Source organism: Clytia hemisphaerica, unplaced genomic scaffold, assembly GCF_902728285.1.
Source record: "Clytia hemisphaerica strain Z4C2 unplaced genomic scaffold, Clytia hemisphaerica genome assembly, whole genome shotgun sequence".
Taxonomy (NCBI): Eukaryota; Metazoa; Cnidaria; class Hydrozoa; order Leptothecata; family Clytiidae; genus Clytia; species Clytia hemisphaerica.
Window position 1 is genome coordinate 685,818 of NW_027104384.1, and position 18,628 is coordinate 704,445.

General features: G+C 35.8%; 1 protein-coding gene across 1 annotated transcript in view; it reads left to right on the top strand.

The window, feature by feature from the left end:
• Positions 1–12,238, top strand: part of LOC136819382 (ectopic P granules protein 5 homolog) — a 49,652-nt gene extending 37,414 nt beyond the window's left edge. Inside the window, exons 19-27 of the mRNA XM_067075618.1 lie at positions 142–279; positions 630–848; positions 2,800–2,902; positions 6,522–6,605; positions 7,177–7,311; positions 7,795–7,961; positions 11,132–11,338; positions 11,826–11,949; positions 12,218–12,238. Coding sequence (XP_066931719.1) covers positions 142–279; positions 630–848; positions 2,800–2,902; positions 6,522–6,605; positions 7,177–7,311; positions 7,795–7,961; positions 11,132–11,338; positions 11,826–11,949; positions 12,218–12,238 — 1,198 coding nt within the window. The remainder of the gene's footprint in view (positions 1–141; positions 280–629; positions 849–2,799; positions 2,903–6,521; positions 6,606–7,176; positions 7,312–7,794; positions 7,962–11,131; positions 11,339–11,825; positions 11,950–12,217) is intronic.
• The last annotated feature ends 6,390 nt before the right edge of the window (positions 12,239–18,628 follow it).

The following is an 18,628-nucleotide window of genomic DNA, read 5'->3' on the forward strand; positions in this document are numbered from 1 at the left end:
ACATTACTTTAAGGGTAGGGCAATTTCCCTTTACAAAATCGTCGGCTAATAATGCCCTTTAGAGGGCGTTGACTTATTCAGGAGAAAGATTTTATTTGATAAACTATTTTATTTTTATCTTCATTATTTCTCCTCTCATAGTGTTGATTTGTTGCTAAGCAAAGGCATTCGATACATGACAACGCTCAAAGATTGGTACCAATACGAGGCTGTAATGCATATGATCTGTAACATTGTCCCTTTGTTCTTAAGTTGTCCTGAACGATTGTTCGTTGACAGGTGGGTAAAAGAAAAAACATATATTTAATTGTTTTTTGTGAAATCGACAATACAGTGTCTCTTTAGCTGGAACCTCTATATCTCGAATGTCTCCATAACTCGAACAAGTTTTGTTGCCCCTTCAGTACTTCCAACGAAGTAGAAATTCCAGCCTTTTCACAACTTTGAGTCACATAGCATTGTGAATATACTTCAGACTCTATACGATCTTATGAACTGTGTGGAAACTACCTAGACTTGACTTTTACTTTTTTGCGTCAAAAGACAGAACCGTCAAAGTTTTTGTTTTAAAACGGCTCTAATTCTAACCAATCCTTAAGCAAGTTAAACATTTCACTTTTCTTATACAGTTTCATGCAGATCTTGAACAAGCTGATTCACGTTGATGTAGACAAAGCGGGTTACACAGACAAAATATGGCAATATTTTATCGCTGGAACGTACAGTCAAAAACTGTCAGCACTCGTTACTGCTCAGATCATGCAAGGACAGAAACACAGCGTTGGAAAAGCACAACGCTATTTATCCTTCTGGATTTTCTTGTTCCTCAAATTACCACGCTGGTCAAGGTATTAGTTTTATGGACTGCTACTACCTACTATTTTAAGGACTGAGGCGTAAATGTAACCCGCAGTTTTGACCCGCAAAATCGTAGATTGTAGTTGTCAGTTGGTCAGAATCTTGTCAAACAAACTGACCCTCTGATCTATACTGCAGAAAGCAAAGCATGAATAAGCTAAGGAAAGGACCGCCTACTTATCTACATGCTACTTACTACCAACTTACTCTTAGGTTCCAAATAAACGGGCCCCCCCCCCCGCTTATTAATTTTTCCGAAAATTTTCCAACCCCCCCCGGACCTTATTAGGACCCCCCCGTTTATTAATCTCTAAGAATATTTTCAGCTGTCAAAGAGAAGGCCCCTTATTTTGCTCTAAATAGCCTGATTTTAGCCTATTTTTACCTTATTTTTGGGTTTCAGAAGTACAATTTCCACTCCCCCCCGGCAATTAGGTCCCCCCCGTTTATTAAATCTAGAAAATTTTCCAACCCCCCCCCCGTTTATTCGAACCCCCCCCCCCCCCGTTTATTGGAACCTAAGAGTAGTGAAATATAAGTTTAATCTAGGTCTAGGTCTAATCCAGATGGTAGACATTTCTGAGATCTAGAGAGTAATCTTCAGCCTTTTCCTGGCAACTAAAAATGATGCCTTTAGATATGCGCCACTGATCGACGGGTTGAATCTAGCGCTTTCTATGTTTTTGAATGTGAATATTACTTTCAATCTAGCGTTTGTATGAAAACCCACGCGGGCCGCGCACCTAATGTAGGAAAAATTGGTGAAGATTCATCTCTAATCTTCGCGTATCAAATATCTTGTTAGTTATTACAAGTAACTGGATGCAGATATAAGACGTGACCCACCTGGCACACAACGTTGTTTCAACGTTCATCTAACGTTATATGGATGTTGTGAACGTTAGATAAACATTGAAACAACGTTGTGTGCCAGCTGGGGACCCTCAACCTTAGCATTTAAATCTCCAAAAAAAGCTCTTTCGTCTCAGACGGATTTCCGTCTAAGTGAAGTATATATAAAGACGCTTTTCCGTCTCAAAATTCCGACTGTCTAATTCACCGAAATTCGAGAATTTATGTTAATAAAATTAGGTGAAAAAGCTTATTCTTACCATTGATTTAAACAGTAAAAATTCTTAGTTTCGAAATCTTTTTCTTTGAAAACTACCGTATGTGTGGCCAAAATTGGACTCTTGTCATTACAGACAAATTTGAGCCTACAATACTTTTTTTCAGCCCGTATATGAGTGTATTACAATAAAGCCAGTAAAAAAAATTGTTTTCGTTTCCCTTGCTATTTTCTTGCCATATGTTTTTTTTCTCAATATGCTACATTTTTTAACTATTTCAGAATGAAGTGTGTCGTATCACTTAACTTTTTCTATTTTAAACTCTTAATCTGTCTGAGTGCAAATTTTCATCCTCAGGCCCATCAAAGTGATCAACATATCTCCCCTTCGTATATCCTACCATCTGCTTGTAGAGCATTTTTCTCCTCGCAAGCAAACAATGGGCTCTTCCAGAAAATGTCCGTACATGGGGGGTGAAGGATATATTGTCCGCGGGGTAAATTTGCTCTGTCCGGGGAAATTTGGGTTGTCCGGGGGGTTAACTGATGCTTGTCCGGGGGTAAAACCCGCCGTCCGGGGGGCCAAAAGTCACCGAAAATCGTTATATCCTCCACCCCCCCCCCCATATTCAATTTTTTTCTAGAAAAAGCCCAATTGCAGAAAATAATATTTCTTATTCTGCTTTGTCAGCATAGCAGAGGCGCATCCTTTCACTACCCAAATAAAATGTATTCGAATTTGTTTGAAAATCGGCTTTTACCACATATGTGATCAAAAACATCAAAAAGTAATAAGCAAAATTAGAATAAGTTAATTTAAGTGTCGATATCTCTGCTTCTTATCCTTAAAAACTTTTTTCTTTACTTTGCAGGGATTGTGGAGTGCTATTTCAAATCGATCAACTTTGCAAGACAGCATTTTCTGTAGCGAACGGTTTCACAATCATTGAGGATACACTCTACGATGAATATAAGGTACCCAACATTTCACAAGCACCCCCATTAGCACCCTCTCCCCCCATTAGATTTACCTTGGAACTTTTTTAGGAATTTTTTCTGCTTCTTTGGAAAGATTCTTTAACATTCCCCAAATTGTTTCATACATTTTATTTTTCCTCCGTAAAAAGTTTTTTCAATTTCCGCCATTATGGAAGCAAACATTCGAACCTGTAGAGCCGATCCCTTACACAAATCGAACGTTTGCTTCCACAATGGTGGAAATTACGCAACTTAGCAAAGTATGGACACCTCTATAATGTGCGGCTTGATTTCCTGAAGGGATCCGTTCGGATGGTCTCAATAAACTTAACAAATTTCACCTGGGTAAGCTTGCTTAATTCCTTTTGAATCTATCCGAACGGATCCCGATCGGGAAGTCAAGCCGTGCATTACATAGCGGAAAATCTTTCGTCAACTATACAATCTCAATGTTTGGTAAGTTTCTTCCCTATCCGGAAGAATCCTCCCGTTCGGACATCAAACTGGTGCTGTCAAAAAAGGTCATTTTTGTAGATATCCAGGCATCTTACATTAAAAAAACTCGAAATATTGAGCGTAAAGAGTACCTACCAGCCATTTAACCATTTTTTTAGGATGAAGCAAGCAAAAGTTGAAATCGAATGTTAAGCCTGTCTTATTTCCCAAATCTAAAATTTGTCCATTAGTTCATATCCTCAACACCCCACACAAAGTTTTCAGCCAATTTTTTTGTTCAAATTACACAAAGTCAAAGCAGAGAACTTGTAGACCTTTTCATAAATTACGTCAAGAGTAACACTTACCTCATTTTCAAAATAGTGCTAAAATAATCTTGGTAACGGTTTCAAAAAGAGGCTGTCGTTGCAAAAAATGATTCATGAAAAGGCCTAGGTTTTTGAAACCTAAATATGGTGAACAGATCCAAGGCTACCGGGATCACTTATTGGCCGACTAGGTGTGTCAACGTCGAGGTTTGAAGACAGGAGCGGACATTGCCATATGGATCTGCTAGGAACTGAGAACTCCCGAATCCTTCCAATGTTACGACCAAATCTTGTTGAGTTTGACACTTATTCTCATTTGTCAGCTAGTAGAAGTTGCCTCCTTTATAGCTCTTACCTCGTCGGATGCTCCAGACATATTATGGTTGGAAGTTAAGACCCCTGCTTTCTATTGAGATTAAATCACAAAAGATTTAGTGAAAAGTCTCCTTGAATTGTGATTATCGCTTTACACGTTATTTTATAAGAAGAAACAATATAAGAACATAAGACTGACCAAAATATTAAGAACAAGTTAAGAATATTTTAATCTTTTAAGACCTTGCTGACTCGAAAACACCCAATTTCTTATGAAAGTGGACAAAAAAATACTCAAAAAAAATGGTGAAAATAAGAATATGTTAAGAACATTTTAAGGCTCAAAACTCAAAAAGTTACGAATATCTAAACAAAGGCTTTAGAATTTTTGGATGTTCCTCTGAAAAAACGTTTTATCAAAATGAAAAGTTAACCAATATACAGGAACCACACCTTCTTCATTATTGTCTTATTGGAAAGATATAATAAGAACCGCTAAATAAATTAATTCTTTTCCAGTCCATCTTCTAAACTGTTAAAAATAAACTATAACTTTATCCCTTTATCTCTGCACAAAAAACACATCAGCAGAATAAATCTCTTTTTCCCTCCGAAATGGATTTTCTCATGCTTTTTGAAGTTCTTTTTCGAACTTCCAATGTTATCTGGCTTTATCATTATCCAAAATTAAAGTTTAGCTAATGGCCTTTCGAAAATTCATCAATCTATCCATTTTACACAGGACTTTCCTCCCGTATAATTTCTCCATATATAACTCATATTTTACTTATTTCTCATATAAAAAACATGAAATAGATAGGAACGATAATTTTAACCCTCTTCCCGGTTGTGATTTCTCCACTTAACATATTGCGAGTGTTAAGGCTGTAAAATAAACCCGTCCACAATCACTAGCTACCAAGACTCAATCTCAATATCTTAATCTTTGATTATGCCAAGATAACAAATTAGTCTCACTCTGCGTGAAGAAAAACCCTATTTAACCTACACGTTTTTTTTATAAGAACTAACTATATAAGAACATAAGGCTTCGCTGGCCAAAATGTTAAGAACAAGTTAAGAACATTTTAATGCTTTGCGGACTCAAAAATATCCTATTCTTAGGAAAATAGTCCCAAAATATTCCCAAAATCGTCAAAATAAGAACATGTTAAGAACATTTTTACGCTTAAAACTCAAAAAGCTAAGAACATCCGAAAGCTTTAAAAAATTTGGATGCTCTTGTAAAAAAAAACGTGTATGACCTCGTTCCAAAAAAACAAGTCCAGACATCAGTCTGTAATCAAATCTCTCAATGACATTATGGTTTGTTTCCAAGCTGTGACATTGTTCCCTCTCTCTATACTGAAATCTTCACTCTCGTGTTGTACTTTTCTGGAAAACACAAATGAAAATGAAAAGGAATAATGTTTCAATTTCTCATAGAAATTCATAATTAGAAATATGAAATAGTATTCTTCAACAGAATGATGTGATACGCGTAATTTTAGAATCTTTGTCCGCTCATCTTATTCAGTTAACTTTTCGAAATGTTATTTTTAATTAAACTATTTTCACAAAGATTGTTTTTAGCCTCAACAGAAATGTACCGCTATTGAAGTGCGGGATCCTCAGAAATGTACCGCTATTGAAGTGCGGGATCCTCAGATTAGCGTCTGACGTAGATGACCTAGGGGGTATTCCTTTTTTTTATTCTTAAGAATATTATAATATATTCCTTTCAGTCTGTGCCACAGTTAGTTTTATGGCGTGAGATGCTAGGCAATTCTATCTGCCCAGCCAAGGTGCAATATGCAGTGATGACGAGTCCTAATAAGGACGAAATGCATATGCTGCTCTGCCAACCAAATCTCATGAAAGAAGAGTTGGACAGGAATTTTTTGAATTTCTTCACATATATTTTTAATGGAATCCAGTAAAAAGCCTTAAAAATGATTGAAAATGAAGTGAATCGGGTCAAAAAGAATAAAAAAATCAAGCTCCTTATAAGGTCTAACTAGCACACTCTGAAGCCAAATGCTATACCAGAGAGTTTACGGGGCCTTGGAAACCCCTCCATCCTCGAAATTCTTTTATATTATAAATATTCTGGGAAGATCCTTCAATCCCCAAAAATAGCGAATTAAGGCAATTTTAGGCACTTTGAAAATTTCCCAAAAGCTTTAACCATGATGCATTAGGGCCTTATGACTTTTTTGGACTTCTGAGGGCTGAAACTCACTGCTGAAAAGCACATGGTTTAGCAGTGAACTCTGAAAAGTCATACATATAGTTGAACAATTAATTTGGTAAAATGAGTTTACTCAGGTTTACTTTTTAAAAGTTGACTTGACCTAACTTCTGCAGTTGCCAACCAAAATCACTGAATCAAATAAAAAAATACTGCATTAGGTAAAAAAGGGCTAGGAAAAAGGCCCCTTATACAGCAGCTAAGTATCTAAAATCCTGAAAATGATGAAGAAGGAAATCATTCGATAATCTATCTTCTTTAAACAAACATCACCACTTTTTCGTAGGCGCTGATAAAATCAAATGAGTCGCGTGGTATGCTTTCTTCAATGATGGGATGGCTATCAGCCAATCAGCTTTCACCTAATCCTGTAAGTTACGGTTTACAAGGCATTCCATGTAAATATTTTCTTTTCCCCAATCGGGCTCAATTTTATTCGTCGGTTAGCATTAGAATATTTTAATTGGACCCGAAAATCCACGATAACGAGTCCAGACCTCCCCCTGCAAAATCTGAAATTTCGTAATCCGAACCCTCCATATGTTTTCTCGACTTTCTGAGCTTTTGCGTGTTGAAAAGAAAATTTTTAAATTGCTGGGTATCTGGATGGATCTAATAGCCTTGAACGGAAATGAAACCTTTTAATTTCCTACCAAAAGTGAGCTCTCTGTGTGGGCCTACGCGCGTTGGGTCTCATTTAAAGTCAACAACCGCCAGCTTTTGAAAAAAAGGACAGTTCGGAAACATACGAACGGTTAATCAAATGCTCACGCAGACTCACGACAAATTCTTTGCGAAAAGCGTGGCTTAATAATTTATCTAGCCTGATGTGACTACCTAGACTGGGAAAGACCTTATTCCATATTCCTTTTGGGTAGGGGACTCATTTTCCGGTATGGCTTTTGTCAAAACTTTCAATATCGTATTCTTTCATTACTTAGACTGGTGATTTTTGTTACTACGCGTTTGCAAGCTTACGCGTAGAAAAACGTTACGAAGAAGAAATTGGCATAACGAACGAGATAGCTAAGAAGCTTGTGTCAAATTCATCAATGACTGTTGAAGAAGCTTTTAAAGTATGAATTGATTTTCTCTTTTCTAATTGCTTCATGGCTCCGCTTTGAGAACACAGGCCTCTTCTACGGAGCAGAGAGTTAAGTTGTACACTTTTTTTGGAGGAGGCTTTTTAAAAATAAAATCAATTACGGCTTCAAATGGCACCTTCCTTTACTTCCTTTAAAATTTAGATACTTTCTCTCTCCCAACCATTGCTGGAAATGTTTATTCAAAATTTGGCTCTTTGCCTCACTTCCCATGGCAGTGCGGCGAAAAGTAGCCTTCCCAGTAATATTTTATCGCAATCTATAAGACAAGTTTTCCTTTTTCTCTGATATATACACGGTCTCCATTTATTTTTTCATCGGAAAGGACATTGAAACTATAAAGTAGAATGCAAGGGTTGTTGTTAAGAACTAAGTCTACTATCATTTAGCGATGCCTCTCTCCTTTTTCGCATTCATCATATATTTTATTCTCGCTGTTTTCGTTATTTTTTCAAGAAATGTAAAGGTTCGATCAAAGCACGTTACGTACCACCCATGCCGTCACTTACCATCTATCGTTGGGCTGAACAAGCCATGGTCACACCCAAAGATCATCCCTTCTTATCTATCATTTGGCAGCAGTTTTTTCTCCTCTTCTTGAGAAAACCAACTCAAGAATCAGGGTAAGTGTGACCACTCTAATTTGACCAATAAATTCTTTTCAGCTTGCTTACTTGGGCACGCCGACAAAAAAAACAAAACATTGCCAAAAATCTTTGCGCTCGCTTTATACGCAATGTTTCAAACTAAATTCCTAGTTAGAGGGCTCTCAAAAACCTAATTTCTTTAAGTTTCCTCTCCAGTCTACGTCAAGCAGCCACGCTAATGAAACCGGCCAATATCCATATCTACTATTGTTTCTATAAAAAACGATCGGTTGTCACAACCCTCTATTCAGAGTTCAAACTCCAGTTTCTAAGATAAGAACTTACCCGGAAACATAACACGTTCTTACGCAAACTTACCTCGCGTAACAGATTAGCCTTTATAAGAGAAATATCATTTTGGCCATCCTACCAGAGAGGAGAGTGGATTAGGTAATCTTCTTTGATATGACTCCCTGGAATATAGTCTTACAGAATATGTTTATTAAATATGTTTATTATGTTTCATTAAAGTTTTCGATGTTAAAGTTTCTCGAATGCGGTTTCAATAACTCTGAGGTTTATGGTGTACAAAAGATAGGGGAACGAAAGTACTTAACGTTAGGAATAAAAGGCTTGATTTATAGTTGACGAAACTATTCAATTTAAAAGCTCAAGCGCTTAGAAACCGGTAGAACTTTCTAATCCCCCTATTTTTCATTTTACCTGGAGGTCTAATAAATTAACTGATGTCTATTGGTACGTTTGTCTGTCGGCCGCCCTTTTGCGCCTTTTTGCGCCTTTGTCCAGTGTTTTCTACTTTCTACTGTGGTTTTCTTTGCAATTGAAAAAACCTTCGCCCTTCGCCCGGGTCAGCCTACGTTATGTGAGGGATATTGAGAAGTCAGTTCAGGGTCGCTAAATAGCTTTTTGGACCTACCCCGGTGGAGGTCCTATAAATTTACCTGTGTTTGTCCGTTCGTTCGTTCGTTCGTTCGTTCGTTCGTTCGTTCGTTCGTTCGTTCGTTCGTTCGTTCGTTCGTTCGTTCGTTCGTTCGTTCGTTCGTTCGTTCGTTCGTTCGTTCGTTCGTTCGTTCGTTCGTTCGTTCGTTCGTTCGTTCGTTCGTTCGTTCGTTCGTTCGTTTGTTCGTTCGTTCGTTCGTTCGTTCGTTCGTTCGTTCGAATCTTTTGATTTTTGGTACAAAGGTCCAAAATGGTGGTGGCCAAAATGTGACGGAGCCCGATTTTCGAAAAAAAAAATTGGGGGGCAAATTAGGGCCAAAAAACGGCTAAAAAATGGGTTTTTTGGACTTTGTGAAAAATTGGATCATTAATTACAAAAATCTGCTTGAGCCATCTTTTACCTACTTTCATGCAAAAAATCAGAAAAAACAATGATCCAATATTTTACAAAGTCCAAAAAACCCTTTTCATAGCCGTTTTTTGGCCCAAATTTGCCCAAAAACATTTTTTTTTCGAAAATCGGGCTCCGTCACATTCGAGGGTTTATAGTTATGCATCTTTGTGCAAAAAATCATAAAGAATCAAAGAGCCAATCTCGAGAATAGCTAATACCTAAGTAATTGATAATGTGCTTATAAAAAAATATCGAATTTGGCCAGTTTTTCTATAAAAACACGCTAAGCAACCAAAATTTCATGTCAAAACACATACTCTCTAAAAGTAAGCAGATTTTTGCAACACAAAAATTGTTGGCTCAAAAAACGCATGTTTATTTATAAGAATCACTATTAATAAGCATACATCAATGTTCTTAGCCAAATTACTCAATTGTTTGATGAGATAGATGTTTTTTTTGCTCACGAAATCTTGAATATGAAAGATTATTTCAAGAGCATGAAATTGTGGTACGTCCATAATCTTTTTCTAGTTTCCAATTATAGAGCGCCCGTCCCTGACAATCTGGGCAATGGCTTTTTAAAAATATATCGTTGATTCTCAGAATAGTTCTTTCAGAAGTTTTGAATGTGTAATTTTAAAGGAAGAAAGGGCCTTCTTTTAAATTCTTTCTGTTACATTGCTCCATTAAATGAAAAAGTTTTTTTGAATATTTTTTGTTGAATTTAAAAGATACAACCCAACAAACACACTTTGTCTTTCTATTGTTATGGGGGGGGCAACTTTTCAAGAAAAGGCATGGATTGGGTATGGATCGCGGTGTAGAACAAATATTCTTATAATGATAAGAATAATATAATATTATTCATACCTTTCTCTTTTATTTGGCAAACCAATCAGACACAAACTTCAGTTGGCCAAAACATAAATTTAGCTAGATTTACACACTGGTCTTTAAAATACCAACCAGACAGATGGCCAAAACATTTTAAATCATCTCTAATTATCTATATCTACCACTCGTCAAAATTTCAAGGTCATACCTCTTGCCAATCTTGAGTTTCAAAGGGGGCCTCCAACATGCTTTAAGAAGAATTGGAAGATGCTCGATGGATTAATGGGTTAACATCAAATTAAACATTCCTTTAGTGGGATTACTAGCTGAAGTTGAAAATTATAATTAGGAATGGAAAACAAACATGATTAGCAGAAGTTTAATCCCTTATTTTCAAATAAAGATGGTTTAATCTAAAGAATCCTACATTTATGAAAAATAGATAAAAAGAACGACTAATTTCATAAAAAACGACAAATTCCGCCGTCCACATCCCCGGCCTGGTTAGTTTGTCCATCCCTACGAATTCATCCCTCTTTGTTTATCACGGGAATTAACTACATAAGGTTTAAAGATGTGTGTTACAATGCAGGATTCTTTAGAGGAACAGACTGAAAACATCGTTTCATCATATTTTTACCTTGCAAAAACAACTAGAATCTGTTTTACAGTCCGCCTAAGTGAAAACTAAAAATTAGAACTACCATATAATACGGGGCAACTTAATCGCGAAATCCATAATAGCTTTCATCATAGCTTTCAAAGATATAATAGCTTTAAGTGGACCCCTACGATGTTAAAGTCAAAAGGAAAATATATATTGCGCTACGCTAAAACTTAAGTACTTACGCCCCTGATGAGTTAACCTTTTTTTGAGGTGAAAGTTATTTTACATTAGACTATAATTCGGTGTGAAACCAGTAGGTTAAGTAATTTTACTTTACTAAGTAAAATGCATTACCCTACTCATTTTTGGTACGTTGTATAACTTAAGATGACTTTTTCTTCCTTTCAGAATCCCGAGTCGCACTGGTGTTGGCATGAGATTCTTCCAATCACCTACGCTCTCATCCCTTCTGAAAGACATGAAGAACAGCCTTCGGGCAACTGCTAGTTATCATCAAGAAAAAAGCACCTTGGGAGAGAGCGGTGATGAATCGAATAATAAAACACCTGCGAAGGAGCACCAATACGCGAAAGAATTCCACGAATTGCTATCGGGGTAATTATTTTCGTATTCTTCTTGTTAATTGCTGGACAACTTAATTTAATTTCAAAAGACTAATGAACCATTCATTAATTTGAAGAAGTATATTCTTTTATGAGAACAAATAAGTTTTTGGTTAGGCTCCGATGGCCCCTCCTGCTGCTTATTGATCTTTGGAAAAGTATTCCCTCTTTTGCCCTAATTCAAAAGTATTGGCCCCTTTTCAAGAATTTTCGACCCAGGACATTTCCATTCCAATCCCCCTTCCGCTTATTAAGTTTTGAGAATCATTCCACCCGCTTATTCCAAACCCCCCGTTTATTAGGTACCCGAGAGTATGCCAAAATTAAGTTCTTTTTATGGTATATGCCAGAGCTTAATCAATAACGAAATCCAAAGCCCGGACAGCCATGAATCAATGAGTTAAAATTAGTTACAATTTTAATTAGAAATCAAAAATGATATTTATTCTTTTTTTTTCATAAGCTTCTTTCATTTTTAGCTTGTTTCAGGGTTTTGCATTATGGCTTGAAGAATCCAGGCTACACGACCCCAACTTGTATTTAGACTCACTTCCAGATGCGTACATGCCCGATCTATTGATGAAAATCTTTCAAGGAAATCAGGTATTGATTTGTTTTGTTTTATATGTTTTTTATAAGAAACTTCAAACTTTTTTAAGGCTTAAGATAACATAGTGGTGTGAGTATTTTTGTGCATTTTCTCAAGAAATCGGGTGTTTAAGAGTCCACAATTTATATGTTCTTAACTTTTTCTTAATATTTTGGTCGTCGAAGCCTTATTTTGTTATAAAGTTTGTTGTTATTAAAAAACGTGTATTTCTAGAAAATAGGTATGGATATAAGCGAACACAACTCTGACTTCCGTGTTCAGGTTTCGAATCCCACTCAGTGATGCGAATTATTTTACCTAGGAATGTTTTTTCACCTGAGCCACTCCTGTAATGTAAGGGGTTATAAATATTTTTTTTTATAAGAACAAACTTTATAAAATGTGAAAGTTTGGTCGCCCGATTCGGAATTAAATGTTCGGGGAATCAGGAAATTATTTCCTGCGTAAATTCTTGCATAAGCTTTTTTATCTCCGTTATATTACGCCATGCAAACTTATCAGACAGTTTTTGTGGTATATAGATTCTAATTAGCTCCGTAGTAGCTTGTTTAATGAAATCTAAATAACGGAGATAATTAAAAGCCTCGTGAAAGTTGCCGAAAGTTTCTACTACAAGTGCAAATCTACAATTGAAATTGAAATTTATGGTTCTTCATTGATATTATTCCATACCACACTCGTGATGTTGTTGAAAACAAACCTCCTTTCTGATAGATAAGATGAGAAGAAGTTTATTATTGTTTCTATTACTCGAAATCTATGATAACAGTTGATAGCATGTCCCAACCAAGATCACTCGCTGTATATGGCAACCTAACCAATGTATTAATTGCCAGATCAAGTTATACCATGAATTATGAATTAGGTACAATTAGCAGATTTGAAGTGAAGCAAAAGAACATTTATCACCTAAACGCTATAAAGCAAGATTTGATCGATGATTCACCGTTCCAAGACGAGTAATTTTGTGTAACCATTTGGGAGTATTGACTTAAAATTTCTTGAACAAACATACAACTGTCGGCTGTCCAGTTGTCAACTGCAATTATTGGAGTATATGCCCGGCTGAAATTGATTGCGATATGTTATGACATAAAGTGTGGTTGATAAACTTGGTGGTATCAAAACAAATTTGTTGTCAAAGAGATTCAGGAGATATAACTTTCACTGATAGCGCGCCCTTTTTAACTTTTTTGTTTTCATTCAAAATGACCGGACGCCGATTGGAGAATTAGAGCCAGCTGCCTAACCGTCCATCACCCGATAGGATTAACAATTAACCAGTGTGTAACTTGCCGCGCGAGTGACGTTAAACGCTCCATCGTTTTGCCACTAATATGGTCTTCTTCGTTCCAGACCACATTCGCACGTGTTCCACTACAGATTTTTTTCATATTTCGATTTAAAAGGCTACTCGGTGCGAAAGAGAAATCGTGTATTTTTTAATATGCCGTTCATTAATTCAAATAAAATGACTTTGGAGGTTCGGTGAAATGGTGGCCGAATTGCCGTCTAATGTTTTGTCAGATAGTCCCAAGTTAGAGCAGTTGATGGTAAATTTAGCGGAAATCTACTTTGGTGGATTGGGCCAAAATCATCCAAATTTAACTTTTACTGCCATCCGCTGCCAAATTTAGATTATTGTTTTCTTCTCCATGTTATCTATTAAGACAAATAAGTTCCCGTCAAATTTAATTTTTCAAGCCAGCAGCCATATTAAATTCCCTCCAAAATTTTTACTTTTGTTTAAGATTACTTCAACTGTATTATTAGATTTACTATAATAATTCATTGAAACTTTCTAGCAGCAATTTTTTATTGTACAAACACGAAACATTCATTGATATAAGTTAAACATGATATGATTAAGTCTTCAAACTCGAACCCTATAACTTGAATGTGTCCTTAACTCGGACGGTTTTTTTTATCTCTTCAGAACAAATTTAGGCTATTTTCACCTATGTCCCTAATATTAGTTTTAAAAAATGATAAGTTTCTGAAAACCTTTAAGATTTTAGGGATGACAAAAATAATATTATATTACATATTTGTTTCTGAAGAATATTTTTCAGGCTGATTCCAATCTCATTTTATCTTTTCTAACATTAACTTAAAATCAACTTCAGCCATTTTGACATTAACGCAAATCAAAAGCACGTTGCTTATTAACGATTTTGCACATTCGCATATCACGTGTTACACTGTTAAGCTTTTCGTCTTTTACTTTTTTCAAACTTTTAAGCTCTTTAAGGTATTCTATTCAGGCGACCTTCCAGTGCAGCTGGTTTATTTTAAATAAAAAACATTTGGAATTAGAAATAAAGCGGGGGAACCTTTTTTGACAAATATGTATATTGTAACATACATAAAGATTAAGAAACGTTGTATTTCTTTTCAATACTTAAAGTTTCTTGCTTTCGCATTCATCAGTTGATTAGAAATAACTATCAAAACAAAATTCCACGTTTATTTATATTGTAACATAAATAAACGTATTACAACTTGTAAAGCTTTGGACTTTAAGCTGCCATTTCTCTAAGAAATTTTCTACTAAGACAACTTACTGAAAGAATCTTCCTTTTTATTAAATCCTGTATATTAGTCCGGGGGAGGTCAACTATGACAGTCGTAGAGGCAGGTGCAAACATATATCATCATGTAGCACTATGTCTGAAGTTTCCGAATTTACTTGTTTGCTGTCCGAAATTTTCTTGTAGGTGTCTATTTTACGGACCAGAATGCTTAAATAGCGACATTTTTTGACGTCAATTTTGTTTACTAAATTATATCTAACTTCTAAACGGTTTATGGAATTCAAACGAAACTTTGCCAATTTGTTACTGATAAATAGGGCTAACTTTCAATAGTAAAAAAGTTGCTGTGTCGCTGTTGATTGTGCAAAAGTATCACCTTTTTTCCACTCCTACTGACAAACGTTTTGTTTTAAACTTAATTTTTTGACGTATTTTTACATTGAATTAATCCTTAGCATATAAGTAAGCGCTGTTGAAAGTTTTGTTTCAAAAGCTTAAGTGAAACTCAAGATATTCAATTTCTAAGACAACCATGTATAATCAAAAACATAACAAAATGATAAAACTGACGTCGAAAAACGAAAAGGAAAAAATACAGACCTAGACGTCAAAATTGTTCAAAAATTGTTCAACAAACAATATCCAACCATTCTACTATTTTGAGAATGCCAAGACGCCGTAAAATATAATGCATTACTAACAGTGGCGGCCTGGCAGGGGGTGCAGGGTGTGCAGTGCACCAGCCAGAAAGACCTGAGTGTGGCGCCAAAAACGCTTTTCAAGGGGGCGCCAAAAATCTTTTGATCTTTGGTTGGGCTATTTGGCGCCCTTTGACACGTTTTTAGTGCCTTCTATAAGTGCAATGTAAATTTTTTTCGCCTGCGGCTCTTCCTTCCACTTCCAAAACTACTATCAACATTGAATTGCGAAAAGTCAAAGCAAGAGAAGTGTTGTGTATCCACCAGGGGTTAAAGAGGATACTCACCCCCAAAATGAGAGATTGATCGAAACTGCTCGCTGTGGTTTTTGTGGTCTTATGCGGACTAACTTTCTCCTTTTTAGAATATCTGTTGAGCTGTTTGACTTTTCTTACACCAAATTTTTTTGCCTGCAGCGCCAGAATTACAAAGAACCCTTATTCCTGTCAACTTTCGGAATTTTAGGGCCTCTTTCAGCCATTGATCTTTAATGGAGAGTAAAGTAACACCAGGAAATAACAAGGAAATAGATATCAAGTTATCATTACCACCACCTTCGTATAAATAAAAGTTTGTTAACTCAAAGATTCCCGGCGTTACTTTCAACTAGTCACTGCTCTTACAGTTTAATATTTTCACTTAATGGTGGAGGGCGCAAATAAGGACAAAAATACCAGGGGCGTCAATTTCATAGTTTGCACCACCAAGAAAATTAAGCCAGGCCGCTACTGATAAATAAACAATTTTCCCCCAAATATGCTTTTGCGCATTAATAAGACAACTTTAGGCTATTGATTAAAAGTCTAGTGGTAGGAAATTTGCTAGGGGTAGGAAATCTGCATGAGGTGCAAAAATACGAACTGCTTACAGTTACTAAGTATTTAGTGTATTTGACGGAGAAATTTATGGCAGGGGTGTCAATCTAAGTGATAAAAGTTATATAGCTCTTCTCTACCGTAAGTTGGTCTAATATCGACATCACTCGTCTAATTCTGACAGCCTTCTTTAGAGAAAGGAATAATTTGAAAGTTGGAATCATTGATTGAAAAAAGATTTATCCTCTCTGACCACTAAGCAAAGAAAAACAGTTTCAATCGTTCTATAAATTTCAGCTGATAAAAAGGTTGTCGGAATTAGAGGAGGGGTGTCGACTTTAGACCAAGTTACGGTACCATTTTGTTTTAATTTAACTTTGTATTTTAATGACCAAGCAGGTCATTCATTTGGAGGGGTATGCAAGTTTCCCTCCACTGATGTAAGTTACCCGACTTCACGGTATAAGCCAACACAAGCAATAGACCTTTTCGCCTTTCCATCCGCCATATTGAATTGTATGCAAAAATTATGTTGGCCGAATTGCCGTGGTGAAATTCCCTTAGAAAGTATGCAAAACATATGCAAAAAGAAAGTATTAATATAAAACTTACATGCATAATTGGCATTATATTAAAGTTTAATCTTGTAGAAGAACGATTAAATTTGCTTCTTTTGAAAACTAGAAATAATCAAATTCGCCCATCTCTTAAAACAAGCACTTCAAAAAACCATAACATTAGACATAAACTAGAGCTAAAAAATCACCCGCGAAAGTACAAAAAATAATCCTTATTCGTCTGACGGTAAATTATTCTCCTGGGGATAGAACCGCCAAACGATCAAATCAAAACATTGATCTGAACCCGCTGAATGTGTGACGTCATAATTACTGCTTTCAGTTTGCGTGTTTTGAAACCCGGCACAGTGACAAGCCGTTACTAGCAACCCTGACCTAAGCAATTCAAAACAACATAACCCCCGGAAATTTTAAAATGTCGGAATGAGCATTAGACAAGAGTGTTTTCCTTTTAGGAACAAAAGTGTTTTCCTTTTAATGGCATGAAAACAGAATATGCTATGTCTTTAAGAACAAATTTCTAAAAAGCTTTTGTTTTTCTGTAAATATTTCTTTTTGGATTAAGAAATTCCATCTTTTATTGTTCTAATGATCATAGTATTTCTTTTATAAGATACTTTGTTGGCTTTTTAATCTTCGTGTAAACTTGCATATGTTTTGCATATTTTCCAACTAAATCCAACCACGACTTTTTTGTTCCTGTATTTTTGCATACACTTCAAGATGGCGGATGGAAAAGTGAAAAGGTCTATCGAACGGTATTTTTAATCGAACTTTGTCGAAACTTTGTTGTCCGATTAGTGTTCGACTGAGTTGGGTTCTTAAACTTTACTAGAATACTTTAAAAATTCCTAAAAATATAAAGTTCGATTAAATTTGATTAAAGAAATCGAACTTATCAAAAGATTAGTATTTATTTGTGAAAATTGTCCATCAGCCACCTGATGACGTCATCTGGCAGGTGGCCAATTTAGAAAATTAAGTGTTTCTGTTTAAAATCTTGTTTTAGACCTTCTAAGGGTCATCTGTGCCAAATTTCAGCCTTTAATCACCATTTGAAGTATAAATGTGCTAAGCAACCTCCCTATATTATATTTTGTAAATTTCTTTAAAGGTTAGATCGTGGACATAATATTATATCAATATTCTTTTGTCGTTCCATTTTATTTTTCATAAGCACCGTCAAGAAGGTTACTTTCCCCTGCCCTGATTGGCCAACTCTGGTCACGTGTTGAAATTTTCGTTGAATCTGTTCTTCCAGTCAAAATTAAAGCTTGATAAATTGTTATTTGATGAATTTTCCCTTGATATTAAACTTCCCTTTTCTCCCCCCTCCCCACCCTAGACATGGTGGATTCTTAGGTACCGCTGGACAACTTATCTTCCACCCCCTCCCTGTGCACGACGGAATTTATTCTGGAAGAACCCATTTTAAGTGAAAGTAAATCCATTTGACGATTGTGAGAGAGAGCCTTCTTATTTTTCAACAATTCTTAATTTTGTGTATATTATAACCTTCATGGTGGATTTTCATATTAGAAATATATTATATTATATTGTTAACCGGTTACTTTTTTGAAGAGGGCTACACGGCTTTTTGAGTGTTTTTCATTGGTCTAGAACTCTTGACAACGGGCTTACACAGCACGGAGTTGCCCGCTGTCAAGTGTGCGGCGTCTATTATTTTGAAAAAATTGTAAGGAAAAAGGACACTGCGTTTGCCTCATCCAAGTTTCATTTTTCTTTAATTGACGTCAGAAGTTGGTAAAATTTTGCAAAAGTTGCAGATAACGGCATTTTTAATCACTTTTTTTCTGTTGAGTCAGTAGAATACCTTTTCCAGTCAAATTTTCGAAACTAGCCTATAGGCTACATAAGGGGAATAAATTTTCGCGGATAGAATGCATTGTTTTTTCCAAATGAAATTTTGCCGGATTAATGATAACTGAATTTTTTTTTGTTATGATTGGAAACCAAACATGCAGAACATTCTTATCATGTTTTCAAAGAAATTTTTACAAGGTGTTACGACAAGGCTTTTCCAAAA